Below are 19,183 nucleotides of genomic sequence, written 5' to 3'. Positions count from 1 at the left end.
TTTTATGTTAAATTACTTGAACCTATTTCTACTTTTATGCAGGCTTTTGTGGGCGGGAGTGGGACAAAACATGAATGTGGGAGCAGGAGAAGGTAATGTATATTTTTGCGGGTACGGGACAAAATCCATCCTGCCCAGTTCTCTACTTTATATGTGCTGTATGTAGGATTGACCTAGTGGTTGACTAGTCCAAATTCTTTCAAATATTGGAGAGAACTGTTTCACCTGCCCCCGCCCCCTCCTCCTCAGACTTGGCGCTCATGCGGCTTGCCAGCTTGAGGACACACAACAGGAGCAAGCGCAATTGAGAATGAAATTACAAAAAAGGAATTACTAAAAAATTACTTAAAAAAAAAAACAAGTTTGCAACTATTTTTAACTTTAAAAGAACTGTTAGTTGTGATGGAATGGAGAAAGACAACCCTCTAAGGTCTCTCAAGCCCACAAGCCTAAAATAAAGCATGCATGTGCGTGTATTTTTGTTTTTGTATAAATGCATTTGCAGCTGCATGAATAAACTGTACGAATTGAGATCTTTTTAAATTCTCTGTTTTGTTTTGTGAATTTTGCCATGAAATGCTATGCTCCAATCATTGTGCATTTTACAAAGGTTCCTCCCCCTCATCATCTCTCCAAAGAGAATGAAAGAGAAAGACAGAGAGAGAAATTAAGGCAATCAAAAGAAAAGGCAACCTGAGGAAAGAGTAAAATCACTGACATAATTACCCAGATTAGGCTCGAAAGAGTAATTGCAAGATAAACCCTCACGGATGTCATCTCTATGTGCTCTTTTGTGGCTTAATCAGAGACACTACAGTATCAAATCAATATATGCTAAAAGCCTTCGGCGGTAAAACTGTAAAGTAAAACAGAACTGCAGTGCACTACTGAGGGAACTTGCAGTTTGCCTTTTATGAAGTTTTACACTAATCACATAGGCCACATGGGCTGAACTGCGGTCAAGGCTGAAAGAAATATTGTATTGACAAAAGGGGGAAAAAACTCCCCAGAATGTGAATAAACTCAGTTGTGATTATATTTGAGTGTTGTTAAGGGACCCATAGCCGTAGCATTGAGTGCACTCTCATGTGATTTAAGGGCCATGGCTGTGGGGTCCACTCTGGCTCTCTGAGGCCCCCAGGCCAGCATAGATGACCTTCACACTGCCTGAATCAATAGCAATTAACTCAAGCACTATAGCCAGTGGTGCTTAGGGGAGAACCAAAGTTCCCAGTACAACTCGCCCTGTTTGCAAACACCTTAAAACATAGAGTGTAGACATATAAATGATATGAACAATCTGCATGGCAAACCATGCATATGAACAAAATATCTAAGCCAATTATCAACATATCAGCTCATCCCACAATCATCCGATCTCGTTATTTAATTTAGCATTGCTGAAGCGTGACCTGTCAAGGTACTTTTGTAATGATCAGGGCTGTTCGCACGGAAATAAATTTATGCATTTATTAACCAAACAAAATCATTTTCTACATTAATGACTGATGGAATTAATGTGCAAAACAAAATCTCAGCACTAAATTGTTAGGGCACGTCAGACGATGCGGTAAAATGAGTTCAATTAACGATTGAAAACAGGTTTTACCTTTTTATACTATTATTTATTCTACTGTAAGCTATAACAGTATTGCAGTTTTTAAGAAAAACGTCTCTGAAAAATGATCATTCAGATATTACAGATTTAAGCACAAAATAAATATGTTAATATAAAACTGATTTAAATGACAATAGTTTTGCATTATCATAAATGCACAACAGAGACGGCACTTATTGTAACTGATGAAAATTTGCTGAATAAAATGCATGACCTTGATATTTCTATTATGCAATAACCATTTTATAAAAGCAATCAGCATCAATGTCAATGTTATCATCAATGCTAGAGTAACATACAAAAAAAAGATAAATATTGTACTATGTGAAACTGTATTGTTAAATTAAGATTGGTCTTCTGTAATGAATCCGGCCTTGTGTTCATCTTTTTAACTCCTCATAAATGTAGTTTTCTGAGCGCATTGGTGTTGATTGTAATTTTAGGCATACGAAGTGAGATGACCTTGAGAGATCCTAACTGCATATTAACGATTTAATAACTGTTAAGAAAGCAGAATTCAGTTATTTCAGACTCTCCAGCTTGTGTTGTTTTATATTCCAGCAAGCTATTCCGTGAGGTAAGTTTTCTTTGTTTAGAAGATAATTCATGCCAATCAAAAAATTACAGACATTCATATTCACATTCATTGTTAAGTTTGTAGGCTTTTGTATAATATAAAATGATGTGACATAACATGTTTAAATGGTAACAATGACTAATCTATAACTAAAGAAGAGCATCTGGAGAATATTTTACTAGAAAAGTATAATAATGAACGACTTGTAGAAATTCAAAACATTTCATTAAGGGGTCATATCACGAAAAATCATGTCAAATAGTGTGTGTAGATGGATAGATACACATACATTTAGAAAAAATAGAAATATTATAAAATCTATCCATTCATTCGTCCATCTATCTAATTATTACTAATCTCTGCATTTAACTTGCTTTTACATTTGTTTATCAGACGTTTTACCTTGGGGGACCAAAACCGGGAGTCACAAGTAATGTATCAATTGCCAACAATATTAGATTGACCACAAAGTAGTACAAAGGAGCTGGTTTAAGAAAATGAAAATAAAAAAAGATATACGTACGTATGCTCATGATATAGCCCCTTCATTAAATGATTAGAATTTCCAAAGCCAGTGAATTAACTGCAGAACTTCCAGACTTCCTAACTCTGGAAAAAAGAGGTGTTTGTCAGGGTTGAAATGCTGAGTGTGCATTATAGTAAATCTGAAGTGTATGTGTACCGACAGGAGGACAGCGTGGTGTGTGACAGCTGCCAGGCGTCTGGCCCGAGTAGCAGCAACAGACTTCTATGAAGCAAATAATAGATCTGGACAAATATCAGGTAGTCGGGTGTGCACTCTTAGCAGAGTGTGGGTTCACGGCTAAAACACACACACACACGCACGCGCGCACACACGATGGTAAAGGTGGTTTACCGGGATATTTCATAGGAGTAATGCTTTTTATGTTGTGCAAACCATATATTCTACCCCCTACATAACCCTACCTCTAAACCTACCCATCAAACCCTACTGCATTTTTTAATTTTTAATAAAGAAAAACACACACAGACACACACAGACACACACGCACGCACGCACGCACGCACGCACACACACACACACACACACACACACACACAATGACAAAATGGACCAGGGTGTAGTCTAGCACAATTATACATTTCCCTACTGGTCTCAGATGGTGCACTCAATGATCAAATGTCATTTTACCATCAGTGTGATGCATATAGCACAGTAAAATGTGAAAAGCTGGCTGAAATTCATAGTCTAATCATAACTGGCTGGCTTGCACAATGAATCAGTGAGCACACATTTTACCAGTCCACCAGGAATTTCTTCTGTTTTCTATATAGACACTTAGGTAGCATCCCTATAATGTGCTCTTTTAAATGTTAGGGCTGTCGATTCATTTCAGTGTTTGGTTATTAGTTCAGACATGAGCCAGGCAAATGAGTAGACCAGGTGCACACATTTCATTGCTATCAATCACAACAAAGAGTTTGTGTATGTGTATGTGTGTGGGTGACTGACACTTAGAAAGCTGAATATTTTGCCTTGCGGCATAAGTGTAGTCGAGTGACAACGCTTAGAAGCATCTCTAGTCAGTATGAGAATAGTTCTCATACTCACTCGTCTTACAAACTCACTATAACACAGTATGACACTCCGTTTGATGCCCTTGAAGATGATTATGTCTGACATTCACAGTAAATGAATGTGCAGGTTGATGTACAGTCTGTATTCTCTGTCAATGGAGCGTTAAACTGTTTTATGTGACTTTTACATCTGTCTAAAACCAAGGACAGGAGATGATAGCATGCGCTCTAACAACACAAAAACTAAACAATTAATGTCAATGTCTTTGTCCGCCCCTTAAAATCTTTTGAGACATATTTTGTTATTTAGAAAATTGTTGTTCTCAGAAACATGAGCTAAAATATAAATGCCCTGGATGTTTTTAGGAATCAATCCCATAAGCTAGGGGTGGGCGATATAACAGTGGACATAATGAACTGGTAGAAATAGAGATTTCGGACTATCAATTTAGTTACAAAGATGGCAGCTGACTGAAGAAACTTGTCTTAAAAGGGACTTGGCAGTACTTGGTCATTTGAGAATTACTGCCTTCCTGCATATTAAATTACAAATGTGATTATCAAAATATGTTACATAGAACAAGATTAAAATAAAATAAATAACAATGTTTATTTGTAATGTCAACAAATTTAATGAGGCATAATTCAGCCCATAAGAGAAACCAGACCTCATGCCAACATAATAAGCAATTTGCATTGTTCAGTGTTCACAGACACACTGGAAGTCCCTTCTATTACCTGGTTACCTGGATCCCCTGCGTACCAGCCCATATGGAGTTATTCTAACATGCAGTCACAACACTCAAGCTAAAGATTCACAAGCACTCAAAAACCCAGTCATTTCCTCTACCAAAATATTTGTCTCAATATCTTGCTTGTTACATTTTTCATGCAAATAGGAATCTCAATGCTTATGAAATCTGAAGATCTTTATCTGGGATTGGACTTTTTCCAAGTTATGACATCATCACAGGCATGACTCAGACGCAACACTCCCCAAACGCCGGAGAACATCAGCTTCCATACAGCAACGTGCTGAGATATTAATGAGCTTATAGTTTAACTGATTATGTGAGAGCTAATCTGCTGTTTACAAACAGCATCAGATGGGATTTTACAGGTGAGAAGCTAAACAAACCGGCGTGACGGTGATTGTAAATTGTTTTTTTATTATTATTCAAATGTTGCAATTGAAATTAAAGCAAAAACAAATGTAATATCCGCAACACTGATATAACTGCTTACATTTATTCCTAATAAATTAGAGCAGTTATATCAGTGTGCGGACATCAGGATTGTACCTTTGTTATAATTTTGCAATTGAAATTAAACTCACCACTCAGGTTTATTCTAAAATAAAAAAATATATTCTACCAAACCAGGCTGGTTGAGTTTATATGAACTAATGACGGAAAAGAAAATGTAAAGGCAGATAAACTCACCCCTCTCGCAGGAGCGGGACCAGTAACCAGTGCCTGTGCAGTCGCAGATAAAGCGATTCCATCCTTCTTTGCACACGCCTTTGTTCTTGCACGGATAGCTGTCACACTGCTTGACTGGCATCTTGTTGCAGGAAGGTTTGATACTTGCACCATTCTGGGCCTCAGCAATTTGTCTGATGTCCTTACTGCGACCGTCAATGAACAGGTCCCGAATGCATCCCACATAGCCGTAGTTTAGCATGGCGGTCCATAGTTCGGTGGGAAGGATCAGGCCGGCTCGGTTATCAGGGAGGCCGCCTAGATACATGTCCCCCTCCAGGTCCAGGATCTCATTTTCTCCACTGGCGGTGAACGGGGTGCGGCGGCTGTTAACAGATATGGTGCCTGGGAATAATCAAAAAAGAGACAAAGATTATACGAGCAATCGTTCAAAAATAAAATACACTCATACAGTTATCCTTAGTGGTCAGAAAACATTTTATGTTTATTTTTTAGCAGTTTAGGTGTGACCTCTAAAATGTCCCCAAAAGTCATTTTAATCTGATATTATTCACTAAAACTATTATCTTAGTTATAAAATACATATTCGATGAAAAATTTTAACATCAATTTATTTTATTTCAATTAAGTTTAAAGGGTTAGTTTACCCAAAAATGACAATTCTGTCATCATTTACTCACCCTCATGTTGTTCCAAACCTGTAAGACTTGTGTTCATCTTCTGAATACAAACAAAGCAATTTTTAAAGAATTCCGTCGAAAAAAGATTTTTCCCCCTCCATTGACAGTCCACGCAACTACCACTTTGATGCTTCAAAAAAGTTTATAAAGAGGTTGTGAAACAAATCCATATGAATTGAGAGGTTTAGTCCAAATTTTCTGAATAGACTGGATCAGTTTATATATGTGGAATATATTTAGGCTTTTATTCACATAAAAACATTCATCAACACATATCAGATATGGTAAATGGAAACTCAAGCATGCTTGCTTGATGTGCGAGAACCAGCGAGGTCCATTGTCATATGTTATTGTTCACACCAACAACGATAAATACAGAAAATGTTAACTATATTAGCATCCACACCAGCAGATGATATTGTTTTGTTTATTCGAAGCGCCTTTTATTGTCTGTCGCTTTAAATGCTCAAGCTCGTTATAGCAGGTTTGTTTCTGATTGACAGATTTATCACTTTTTATCACTCATCAGCTGGATAAAATTGTTCTGAAAGGGATTCCAACTATTTAGTTTCTCTGTGCCATTATCATTGTAGTTGTGGTGTGGACTCTACTATTCTTTGATTTTGAGAATGTTTTTTTGAACTATATCTTAATTGTTATCGCCTAAATTCCAACATTCAATCTGTCCATCAAATAATTTGATCATGTCTCTTCATAAGATTTTGACTAAACCACTAGATTCAAAGGGATTAATTTTATGATCTCTTTATGAATTTTTTGAAGAGAAAAAGTGTAGTTGCGTAAACTGTCAATAGAGGGACTGACAGAAATCTTTCAGATTTCATTTAAAATATCTTCATTTGTTTTACGAAGATTAACAAAAGTCTTACAAGTTTGGAACAACATGAGGGTAAGCCTTTAAGTACTAAAATGACTTAAACTAAAACAAAGATAACTAAAAACTCAAAAAAAAAAAAAAAAAAAAAAAAAAAAAAATATATATATATATATATATATATATATATATATATATATATATATATATATATATATATATATATATATATATATATATTTATTTATTTATTTATTTATTTTTTTTTTTTTTTTAAATAAATCTTCTGTATGTACTGCAGTAAAGCTGAAATTGGTGTTGGCACCTTAATGATAAATTGCTTTGGATTTTTCTAGGGATCTTGGGAAATTTGGAGAGACTGTAAACTGAACTACAGTAAATTACTGTTCTGCGTAATCCAACAAGGTCCAGACTCTCAGACAGTCTGCCCTGTGTCTCCCCTGTGCACAAGAGACAAAGATAGGGATAGAATGACCATCCATAGACTATGAGATAGAGGAAGTGGGGGCGATACGAGAGGATTATTTTCTATTTATGACCTCATTGGGAGTCTGTGAATCTAGTAAAGCGGCGTCTTCCATACAGACGCGCAGATGTAAACAATGCATCCCATGTGGGGATGCAGGGATCAATGGGAATAATCTCTTCAGAACTGACACTGGTCCAGTCACCCACATGGCTCTGTCTAAAACCTCACATTATTGATATCCTACAAGACATCCCAAGGGCCCTGTGCTATGAAGTGATATGGAGTAGTCTTCGATCGATTCAGAAACAGAGTGCCAGCGATTCAAGGGCAATGGAAGAAAGAAAGAGGTGAATGAGCATACAGAGAAAGATAGAGGGGATAAAACCTAATAGAAAGTTGTCAAAGTAGATGTGAAATGAAAATGTCAGCTTACTTTGGACTAAATGTGTCCATTATTGGTGACTAACAACTGTGCCTTTTTGTTTAAAGCTGTTATCTTCGGGCTGCAGAGCTTAACGCCTATGGAAAACACACGAGCAATTACAGTATCCAACCGATTTAATAATGAAACAAAGTGGGAGTTCTTCATGAGCTTAAAGTTAAAAATTGGTTTTAAAAATAAGACAATTTATCACAATGTCTTTATTCCTAAGAGCATATTGACCACATAAAAAAAGGGAAAAATGGATATTTATTTTGAATTTCACTTATAATGTTAGTCAATGTTAGTTTATGTTACTGTTTTACCCTAAGCAACGAATGAGAATAATCACATTTATCAAAAAGGTGCCAACTGCCAACAATGTTAACTTTACTGCATTAGAGAGTAGTGCAGAAACAAACACACAATCAAATAAATGTATGTATCAAATAATTTATTAAATGGGTTAAGTATGGAATAAAGACCTCACTTGCAGGAAGTGATGGCACGGTCGTGGTGTTTGTACATAGTGTTGTATTTGAAGTAAAAATGTATATAAATACTGTTCGGTTTCTCACACAAACTGATCATTTAATGTCTTAAGACATCAATGTATCGCCAAGAGCCGCTGTGTTTAATTTAATACATGTGTTTAAGATTCATATGGCTATCTGTTTTTTTGCTCTCATAGTGACTCTCATAGAAAAAAAAAACATAGACATGCACTATCTGAGCAGTGGTTAGAGTTAAAAATCTTCATTTGTGTTCTACTGGACGAACAAAGACACCTACATCTTGGATGCCCGGGAGTAAGCAGATAAACATCAAATTTTCATTTTGGGTGAACTATCACTTTAAGTGTGTGAGATTGTATTTGTCTGAGTATCTACACTGACCTGATCTTCCATCTCGCTGGATGTCCACGTGGTACCAGGCCCCGTCGTTCACTTTGTTCTGTGTGGCTTTCACTTTGATAGTCCCAGAGCCCATGTCCAGCAGCAAGTACAAACTTCCATCCAGAAGCTCCACGGCAAAAAAGTCCACTTTTGTGTTCTTTTGGCTGCGGGCGTCCTTTCTTTCCTGTGGCTTCCCGTGGGTGAAAAGAATAAGGCCGTTTGGTTCGGTGGTACGGAAGTCAAAGGAGATGGAGCCCATGCGTTTGGTGTTCCACTTGGGTAGGCTGATATACGCCTCGGGCGTTTCAAACGAGATGGGGTCCAGGGTGGCCACGTTCTCACATCTGAACACCACATCTCCCTGGATCTTCATTTTGGGGTCTACAATGTGGGCGAGCCGGGAGAGTTCCAGCCTGATGTCATTGTTTTTGTAAACAACCTGTGCGGATGTAAGCAAATAATCAGTGAATGATGATATATGAGATATCTATATCTGGTTTTAGAAGATATTGAACATGAATATGCAATTTTATTTTTTAATGCTGGATGCTAAATAGAGACACCAGCAAAGGTGACTTTATTCAAATATGACCTGTGATAATAGCAAAAGGCCAGGCCACTGCCTGCAAATGACTGTCTCTCAGTGGTAATTGACTCAGGCTGTGCTGGCACAAACGTGTGGGTCTGGTTTCCTTGATAACTATGGTAATGGGTTGACAAAGCTGCAATGGCACTTTCTGCCACAAAAGCTCTGAAATAAGTCCTGCCCCCTGCCTGCTACTCAAATCTGACATCGTGCTCTGGGTCCTAGTGCCAGTCAGTTGAAAGTAATACATCAGTTATGTGCTCTTAGAATGTGCATTCGAGTTTTATATGTGGTAAAGAGCCATCTGGGATATTTGTTGCAAATTTTTGTGCCTAGCTAATTTGGCACAGGCTGACCATACACTAAATTTAATACGGATTAAACCAGCATAGAGCATATTGAACCTGCAAACACCGCAGAGATTCGCCGGGGTGTGAAATTGCCCGTTTAAGCTAATTTATCCCGGAGAAGGAGATCTTTTTTTAATACATTTTTAGAACATCACGCTGTTTGTGAGAGCTAGCTATCATCACAAACGCTCTAGCCTGGATGTTGTGGTGTGAAAATCAAACATTTATTCAGGAGCAGGAAAGACAGAGTGGAAAGGAAGGATTCTGTTTTGTTCCTGAAGAAAAGTTACTGCGATTTCAAGGCTTTTCTCTTCTGGTGTGTTTCTTATCTGATAGATCATAAATATCACTCTCCCTGAGGGGGATCCATTTCTCAGACAAAGCCATACGTTGGCTCCTCACATCTCATACAAACATCGTCATTTTTCTCCTCAAGACTAAAACTGCTAGCTGATGTCTCTCATTGTTCTTTCAAAAGCAGTATTTCCCCTCTGTAAACCATCATGACGCTCATTACTGCACCAGGCTCTGTTAAAACGCTAACATCATGAAGGTAAGCTTACTTCACCTGCAGAATCAGAGATATTTCAAGCACTTATTGTTCTAGAATCTCGATACTATATCATAGAATCCATGTCTCAAATATTGGCATGATGGAACAACATGTATAGACTGTGTATACAACATGTATAGACTGTAAATTAACTATAGTACATCAACTATAATTATTGAAACACACACACACACACACACACACACACACACACACACACACACACACACACACACACACACACACACACACACACACACACACAATATATATATATATATATATATATATATATATATATATATATATATTGTTGTTGTTGTCGTTTAATATATACACTATTTATGAATTACACCTAACATTAAACTTATATTTTTATATTGTAATAATGTAATATAATTATGTCAAAAATAATGGAGAAAACACATAAAGACTGTTTAATTTTAATATTTGTTTAAAGGCATCTTTTTGTTAAGCATTATGAATGAAGGCCAGTATCGCTGATACCAGTACTAACACAGATGTCTCTGTTATATTTTTTTCTAAACTTTAGCCATTAATTATAACCATTCAATATTACAGTATAATTTAAAGCTATCAATTTTAACATACAATATATTTCACAGACAAGGCCTAAGCCTAGTCCCAGACTAAAATGCATGTTTGAGCTGTGAGGCCTAATCCTGGCTAAAATCTGAGATCTGTCTGTGAAACTGGGCAATAACAACTTATAATTTAAGTAAACTTGTAATAAATGTCACATTTAGCTGTGATTTTAATATATTAGGGCTCAAGGCTAATGTTTTTGTTTTTTCCTTCAGATTTTTACCTGCACAAAAAAAGCTATTGTTTTCATTGTTTTTGACCCATGTAACCTTGTAAACAGTGCTTTAAGATTATCAGGTAGGTCTAAAAAGAAATTATAAAGAAATTAAATAATCAAACTGCACAATCTTCTCTGCATATAAATTATAAATTGACCATAGATTAATCCTTATTAAAGCAAAAGAACGTTATTGAGTCAAGATCAGTGAGTGATTTTCTCTTATGTTTTAATGACAAAGACAGCAGCAGGTATATTAGGCTGCTGTCACTTTTGACCTGGATCTGACACACATCCTATTTCACATATCCCACACAACTCTTTACTTTTAACTCATTTAAGAATGCTGTGGTGGGACAAGCAGCGGGGCAAGGGACCGCGAGACCGGGCCAGTGATGAGTGTTAACGAGTGCCAGCTGCATGGCACACCGGTCTCGCGGCCATGTGACGGGAGCATAAAAGGAGGAGCAAGGGTTGCGGAAGACGAGAGAGGACCAGGCCTGGAATTTATGTTGAGTTTTGTTTAAGTTTTATTATGTTTGTGTGGGCAGTCGTCCGTGAAGGGCTGCCCACGTTTTATTTTTTGTGGGTATTTGCGGGCAGTCGTCCGTGAGGGGCTGCCCGCGGTTTTACTTTCGTTTTGTTTATTTATTTTGAAATAAAGTTTGTGAAACGTTCGCCGGTTCCCGCCTCCTTCCTTCCCATCTACAAACTTCGTTACAAATGCTTTTGAGGATATTTAAAAAAAAAAAAAAAAGTCATTAGGCGTTAAAATAGTTCCATAGGCGTTAAAAAAAGTTTTTGATAATTTTGTGTTTTTGTCCAATTAAGTGGGAAAGAGAACTCAATGCAATACTGTCGCACTGTCTGGCATTTTGAGCGTGCGCTCTGGGTGTTTGTTCACAGGAAGCCGTTTTACAGACAGAGTGCCTTCTTTTTTGTGTTCGACATACTAGTATAGGATCATAGTTTGATCATATACTGTAGTGCAGCCAAAGGATGATTTTTTTTTTTTTGAAAACTAAAAAAACCCCAACTGAAAAGATTTTTTTTCCCCGCAAAATTTAATTGTTCATTTTTACTGTGCGTTTACACTAGAGGTTAGATCGGGCTCAAAAAATCAAGCCCGACCCTACCCGAGCCCGTGCACGATGTGTCCGAGCCCGGCCCGGCCCGAGACATTAACTGTAATTATGAGCCCGAGCCCGATTTAAACCCGACCATTGTTCAATACGTGGGCGTTTGATGAGAACGAGCCTATAATGAGCAAAGCGCAGCGAAACGGACTGGTGAGGCTCATGATAAAACTACATTTAGTTTTCAGTTTTCTCCACAGCGACTGTACAGCCGAATAACATTTTGTTGCAATATTGTCATGTTTAACACTTTGAAGCTGCTTTGAAACAATCATCATTGTAAAAGCGCTATAGGCTATAAATAAAGTTGACTTGACTCCGCTCAATAATCCGCAGGTGCGCGCTCATGATCCGCTCACCGGTAAACTGATGTTTGCTCAAATCCAGCTCAGACATTTATCTGTAGCTTACTTTGTTGTTGCCATTAAACAATGTGTTTTTTCCTTCATATTTATGTTTAAATATTATAATATTATTTTTACATGTTTTATCTGATTATGATAAGTGAAAAGATGCGAGTGGGTCAGAAATGATTTTGGTGGTTATATTTAGTTTAATATTAAGTTTTGTTTTGTTGAAATCATTTTTTTCGTTTTGTTTAAATTGTATCTTAATTTTAAAAAAGGTTTCTTAGACCAATTGCCTGGATTTAATAAATAAAAAGCAAATAGCAGAATAAAATTATGAGGTGAAGTCGTGGGAGTGATCGCTTTCATTCCTCATGCACTGGAGCGCGCGTCTCATTAATAAACCGAAACTCAGCAGGCTATACTTGCCTCACAGACATGAGAAATATGCGTATAGAAAGCTTTAAATGACCACTTTTAAACGAAACGATTCGAAGATATTTAATTAAGCAAAGTGCAGTGTTCACGAGCAGCTCTTGACTCAGAGCGTTTCTGTTTATAATGCTGCGCTCCATCACTGCTCGAGCTGTGAGTTTAACACGCATTTTTACACTAATCCTGACTTGTGCAGCTTTGTAGCCTACACATTTGTTTCTTAGTTGTTGTATTAGTTCTTACTTTGCTAAATATATATAATTTCTGATTATAGCATAGCTTTCTGCCCACCCAATTAGACTAGTAAAGTAGGCTAATGATAAAAAAAAAAAAAAAAACGCTTGATCACGGGCCCGGCCCAACCCGACCCGAGGATAGTGCAGGGAAATCTCAGCCCGACCCGGCCCGCGGGTCGGTTCGGGTCAGGTTCGGGTTCGGGCTCGGGCAGAGAATCTAAACTCTAGTTCACACCAGACGCAAATTGCGAAAATAAATCTTGCTATTCTATCGCGCCTCATGAGTCCTGACAGAACACAGACCGACTGAATGACATTTTAAGCAGAACATCTCAAATGGAGATTTTTAAAATGCAGCTTACTTGTTTATTGGTGTTTTTAGATCATCCATCAGAGAGAGCTTGCATAGTATACGTGTGGATAGTATACGTGTTCTTTTCACAAACAAGCTGATTGGGGGATTTAAATGACTGAAATCTGGCAACCGCAAGCAGGAACATTCAAACGCTTTTCTTTTCCCCCCAACAAAACCAAAACCAGTGATTTTTGTTCAAGTTTTTTATTTTTTAAACTACACTTTAGACTCGTCTTTTTTCGTCAACGATATTGCATGTTTATATAACGTTAGTCACAATGTAGGCTACGCAGTGACTGTGATGTACTCTGAAATACAAGCATACAAAAACATACTTAAGTTCTCAAAAATATAAATACATATATTTTTACAACACGAATAGAAGCCCTGTCAAATGATAATTTGATCTTATATCATCATTGTCATTTTAAATCATATGGAAGAGAAGGTGACGTTAGCTAGAAGGATCGAGTGAGCGATCTGTAAGCAACTAAACTAACGTAGTATGACATATGCATACTAAATAATATTAACCTTTGTCATTAGACACACTATAGACAGGAATATAGTTGGAATTGCCCCTTTCTTCAGTTTTAGACGCTGAGCAAAGCTTGCTTGATATTGTCCCAGGTTAGAAAAACTGTCCGTGGTGAAATAGGCAGAGCAAACAAACAATTTTTTATTAAATTGTTGTGGTATCCGATTATAATAAACATCACCCATGACTGTTGATATTTTTATCTGTGGGAAGGGTATGAAAAGTCTTCACGTCCCCTGCAAAACCTGGAACATTACATTTGTGTCCATGATCTGCCATTTTCGCTATCCTGGAGTGTCGCTTGTTTACCTGCAGTCCCGATGATTCGGCAGTTCCACCTGACAATGTTCTGGCATATGCAAATGTTGGGGGCGTACATGATCCCAACGATTGGGTCACAGTTGCTGTTATGTTGAGATTTACCTATTTTGCCATGTTTTTTGATTGCACAAGATTTACATAACAAGGAGGAGGCAGTGGTGTTTGAAACTCACAGTATGTGATGTCCATGTACTGAACTCTTATTATTTCACTATGGCAAGGTTAATTAAATTTTTAATTCCATGGCATCTTTAACTAGCTTGTAGTCTCAACAGCATGAATTAAGGGCGATTGGGACACTTTTTGCCATTGAGATGACTTGGAAAAAGTGTCCCAATCACCCAAAAACTTCCACATATGATTTTGTCCACATTGTTGTCACTTCTAGAGCAAGCTCCTGATTGGTTAACATGGCCTGAAAATCCGCCCAAGTTCAGATTTATCAACTCGCAAATCACGTGATACGCGTGTCAAATGCCGGAAACACTCAATTGTGTCATTTGCGCTGCAAAATGTCTATTCACGACTTAACATATAAATGACTTGAGCTTATCACTTCGTTCATGTCTGGTGTGAACGCAACATTACAGTGTCAATGAATCAGTGTTCCACTTGGTGTATATACGGTGTAAATGTGTATGTGTGTGTGTGTGTGTGTGTGTGTGTGTGTGTGTGTGTGTGTGTGTGTGTGTGTGTGTGTGTGTGTGTGTGTGCGTGTCCTTGTTTATATTACATTGTGGAGACCAAATGTCCCCACAATGTAATATAAACCTGAGATCAGCCAGTGGTCCCCACAATGTAAATAGATTTATAAACATCCTAAATTATGTTTTTTTTTTTTTTATGTAAAAATGCAGAATGTTCCCTGTGATTTGTAGTTTTAGGGACAGTGTAGGGGGATAGAATGTATAGTTTGTACAGTGTAAACAATTTGCAAAAACCTTACGTGTGTGTGTGTGTGTGTGTGTGTGTGTGTGTGTGTGTGTGTGTGTGTGTGTGTGTGTGTGTGTGTGTGTGTGTGTGTGTGTGTGTGTGTGTGTGTGTGTGTGTGTGTGTGTGTGTGTGTGCACGCACCAAGTAGAGCAAGTGTTCATTGGAATTCATTGAACCCTCAGATAATTTCTGAATAAAAAGAGCAGATTTTAAGATTGGTGAATGAGAATAAGAGAAAGATTTTATGATCAACATAGATCCTTGCCTGCATATCAGGCCCAAATTTGACCTTGACGTGTTCAACATGACTGAAAACTGCCAGACACTGATTAGACAATGATTGTTGTTATTTGTAGCATTATCCTTTGTATTTATCCTGTCTGGTGCTTTTTTTATTACCTAAATCAAGTTTCATCTTGCAAATTGTCCACAACACCAGGGGAAGCCATAGTCTCTGACACAAATTGATACTCTGCAATTTGGTCCATTATATGGCATTGTCATTTTGATGTGTTTAGGCGGCCCATAAAATGTCAGCCAGTTAATTCAGCTGATGAGCCGCTTATAGATGTGAAAAATCCGCACACGTCCCAGAGTCTTGATTCTGTAACCGAGCTCGCAAATCATATTTCAGTTGTCCAAACCATTAAACCTCTTTGCCGAAATATTCTTTAATTGCATTCATTTACTTTTGGAGCATGGTGCAAACCATAGAAGAAAAGCACAAAACGTCACTCATTCAAAATAAGCATTTCAGCTGAGAACAAATCATTTTGTTCCCCTGGGAGAACAGAGGGGTTTAGAGTGTCCATAGAAATCTGACATTTGAATATAATGCCAGGCCTTGATCTAACAACACCTGCTATGTAGTTTGAAGGAAAGGCAAGCAGGTGTAACTGAGACTTCATCTATAGACAGACATGAGAAGACTCACACTAAGAATCTGTCTTTCTCAGTATTATGGATTCGGCCACTGGGGAACGTAAGGATTGACTGGTTCCAGACACAGAAAGACATTCTTTTGAGAGTGTAGATGGACTAAAAATTTCATCAGGTTGTTATCTTGCCCTGCAGACTCCAAAATAAACTGGAAAAAGAGAAACAAAAAATGGATAGATAGAAGGATCTATATTATGTAAGTCCTTGCTGTACAGCTAAGCTATTACCAACCAGAGAAGCAATATGTTCTTGCTAAAGCTACTGATAAAAAAGTTTGATAAAAACCTATGGCATAATAAATGTTAGTTAGAGTAGAGATTATATTTTTTTAGGCCAACTTTTAAGGCAGCATAGCACATATGTCTAATGTCTTAAAATGCACTACCACCAAGCTTCATGAAAAAATCCCCACACAATTATACATTTTGTTATATTTAATTCAATACTGAACCGCACTGATACAATTATTATTTTAAAGGTGCAATATGTAATATTGACAGCTATTGGTTGAAATGGGTAGTCCAAATTAAAAAAAAAAAAAATTCAAGAAACCAGAGAAAGATTTCTGTACCTCCATTTAAAGTCAATTTCCTCTCAAACTTAAAAGATCCAAAAAAATGTCATAATGGCATCATAAAAATAATCAATTGAGTGGTCTAGTCAGAAGAGACACGATAGCGTTATATGATGAACAGATTTACAACGACGTGCATAGTAAGCACGGACATTCAAGTGTGACGTGACGCGCGGAAACAAGAGTGAGTAAATGCAGAACTAAATATTTACGGTTTAGGAATAGTCATGGCTGATTGCATTGATCATCTGAAGAGCACGTGTTGCTGGAATGTGGCTCCTCAAAGTGGAAGCGCAAACATAATTTAAAGCGGCACTCCTTATAGTGAAAGGGCAAACATAATTTAAATCCCCATATCACATTTAGTTTTAATAGTATGATTATTCAAAGTGTTTTAGATGTTTTTTAGCACCGGGAGTGTGTGTGTGTGTTTGTGTTTGTGTTTGTATGTGTGTGTGCGTGTGTGTGTGTGTAGCGGTGTGAGTATGGCATGAGAAGAAAAAACTTTACAGCGTTTCAGTGACATTACTACATTAAACTACTATATATATATATATATATATATATATATATATATATATATATATATATATATATATATATATATTATTTAAATAATAATAAAAAAAATAATACAGAAAACCTTTTTTATTTTGACTTAAATGATTGTATCGTGAGTTTAGTATTGTGATAGTATCGTATCGTGACAGGAGTTTACACCCCTACTCACTAAGTGTAATGAGTATGAGCTAAGCAAAGAAGAATCTACTTGAGTTTGTTTCTATTGTCGTACGCATGCTGTTGAGCTGGGAACTGGAAGAGCAGCTATACACATTCACAGGGTCCTCCGTGTGCCCACGGCCTCCTCACAGCCTGTGCTGGGCCTGCAGTGACACCCGCATTCATCATCCACAGCTGTCTGCTTCTACTATAAATCTCTGCCTACAGTGCCTACCCACCACTCTCAAGGAATTAATAGCCCCCAGGTCAAACTAGGGAGAACACTTGGAAATCGGTATTGATTATGCACTAGTCAAGCATGCCAGGTGGCCCTTTGTGGATGTTTTGCATGGGAGCTCAGGGCAATGAGGTGCAGAAAGGTCTAGATGGCCTAGTTGGACATGGTCAGGCAAACAGGTCAAGACTCGCTAAGGCAGACATTTGACTATCAGTGCAATAGCATCTGGTTTGGTTTGCAGTCGAGACTCATAACCAAACCGACAGTGTTCATTTTGTTGATTAATAATTTTCATCATAATTGTCGTCAATTAAATTAAATTCACTGACGAAAATTAGATGATAATTAAATAAAAACCAGTTTAGAATGACAAAAACTATAATGAAAATCTATCAATATTTTTGTCAACAAATAAAAATAAGACAAAAATGTTAGGGAAGGACAATTTGTGAAAAGATCCAGTGCGTTTATGCGCACTTTTGAATTGTAATGCGCAGATCTACCCGGCAGGACAGAAGTTGGCATACATTTGCTGTATGTCTCATGAAATGTTTAAAAATGTAAACATATGGGAGAAGGAGAAGAAGATATGGATAAATACATAAGGATAAAAAAACGAGGACAGGGAAGAGAGTTCAGTCCATTTTCTGTGCACACAGACAGAGCATGCATACTGAATTGAGCTCTCTTCCAAGTCTTTTCACGCTTGAATGGACAAATATACACAACATTATCTCAGAATGTCAATTTTGGTGAGTAGGTTTTAGCGACCTACTGTAACAGTAGGTTATGTCTTAAGTGAATGTAAATAGTTGGGAAAATATTGGATGCGTATCAGAGTATTGGATCTGTGCATTCGGACATAATTCATAAATCATTAATTAAAAAGAACACCATGTTCTTGTTTCTTTATGAAAAATGGCTTTATTTAAAGACATGTTATATGTCACATATAACAGGTGGTTTTGGTACGCTTTCAAACGAACTCTGGAGCGGTTCGTTTGTGGTGAGAACATGATCCGACCATGATCAAAACCAACTGCAAAAGTACTGATCATTTTTGGACTAAACCAGCTGCCGTAGTTAGCTGCGCAGACATTATATTCATGACATTATTACCCTATAGATCGTTGGCAATATTTTCGGAAGATGAGTTCAAAATAATTAATGCACGTCTCCGCTTGAAGTAACGAGCGATGTGCGCTCGCCGTTTGCAGTGAGAGAGTTAGAACGTTGCTTCATTATAGAAAGGTATTGTTTGCATACTGTGGTAAATACACACAATCTGTAGTAGATTATGGCCAGGGACAAAACCAGCCCAAGGAGTCGTCTCTCCATGGTTGTGTAGTTTGTTGGCTTTTCCTCTTCTATTGGAATTTTCCCACACGTAAATTCTGACCAATCGAAAAGCAGTTTAGGAAATACGCCATGACCGATGAGTGATGAGGATGCTGTCATGTGCCTGCATTTTGGTTCGTTTCAGCTGGTTCGGACCAAAGCAATCATTGTGGTGTGAAAAGGATCCAAAAAAAGCTGAAAATTGCAACAATGTATAATTGTTTGTCCTTCATTCGTACTAA

The 19,183-nt window shown here is 37.4% G+C and overlaps 1 protein-coding gene across 27 annotated transcripts in view; it reads right to left on the bottom strand.

Moving 5' to 3' along the window:
* The window catches only part of nrxn3a (neurexin 3a), a 383,052-nt gene that overhangs the window by 273,571 nt on the left and 90,298 nt on the right, over positions 1-19,183 (bottom strand). For all 27 annotated transcript variants that reach the window (XR_010908079.1, XR_010908081.1, XR_010908080.1 and 24 more), the window contains 2 exons: positions 8,520-8,958; positions 5,198-5,581 (listed from right to left, as the gene is read on the bottom strand). Coding sequence is in view for 23 of the 27 variants with exons in the window: in XM_067455718.1 (XP_067311819.1) it covers positions 5,198-5,581; positions 8,520-8,958 (823 nt within the window). In the remaining 4 variants the exon portion in view is untranslated. The remainder of the gene's footprint in view (positions 1-5,197; positions 5,582-8,519; positions 8,959-19,183) is intronic.

Source organism: Pseudorasbora parva, chromosome 10 (assembly GCF_024679245.1).
Source record: "Pseudorasbora parva isolate DD20220531a chromosome 10, ASM2467924v1, whole genome shotgun sequence".
Lineage (NCBI taxonomy): Eukaryota > Metazoa > Chordata > Actinopteri > Cypriniformes > Gobionidae > Pseudorasbora > Pseudorasbora parva.
Note: the sequence above shows the minus strand (reverse complement) of the source record. Positions and strands in the feature narration are given on the sequence as shown.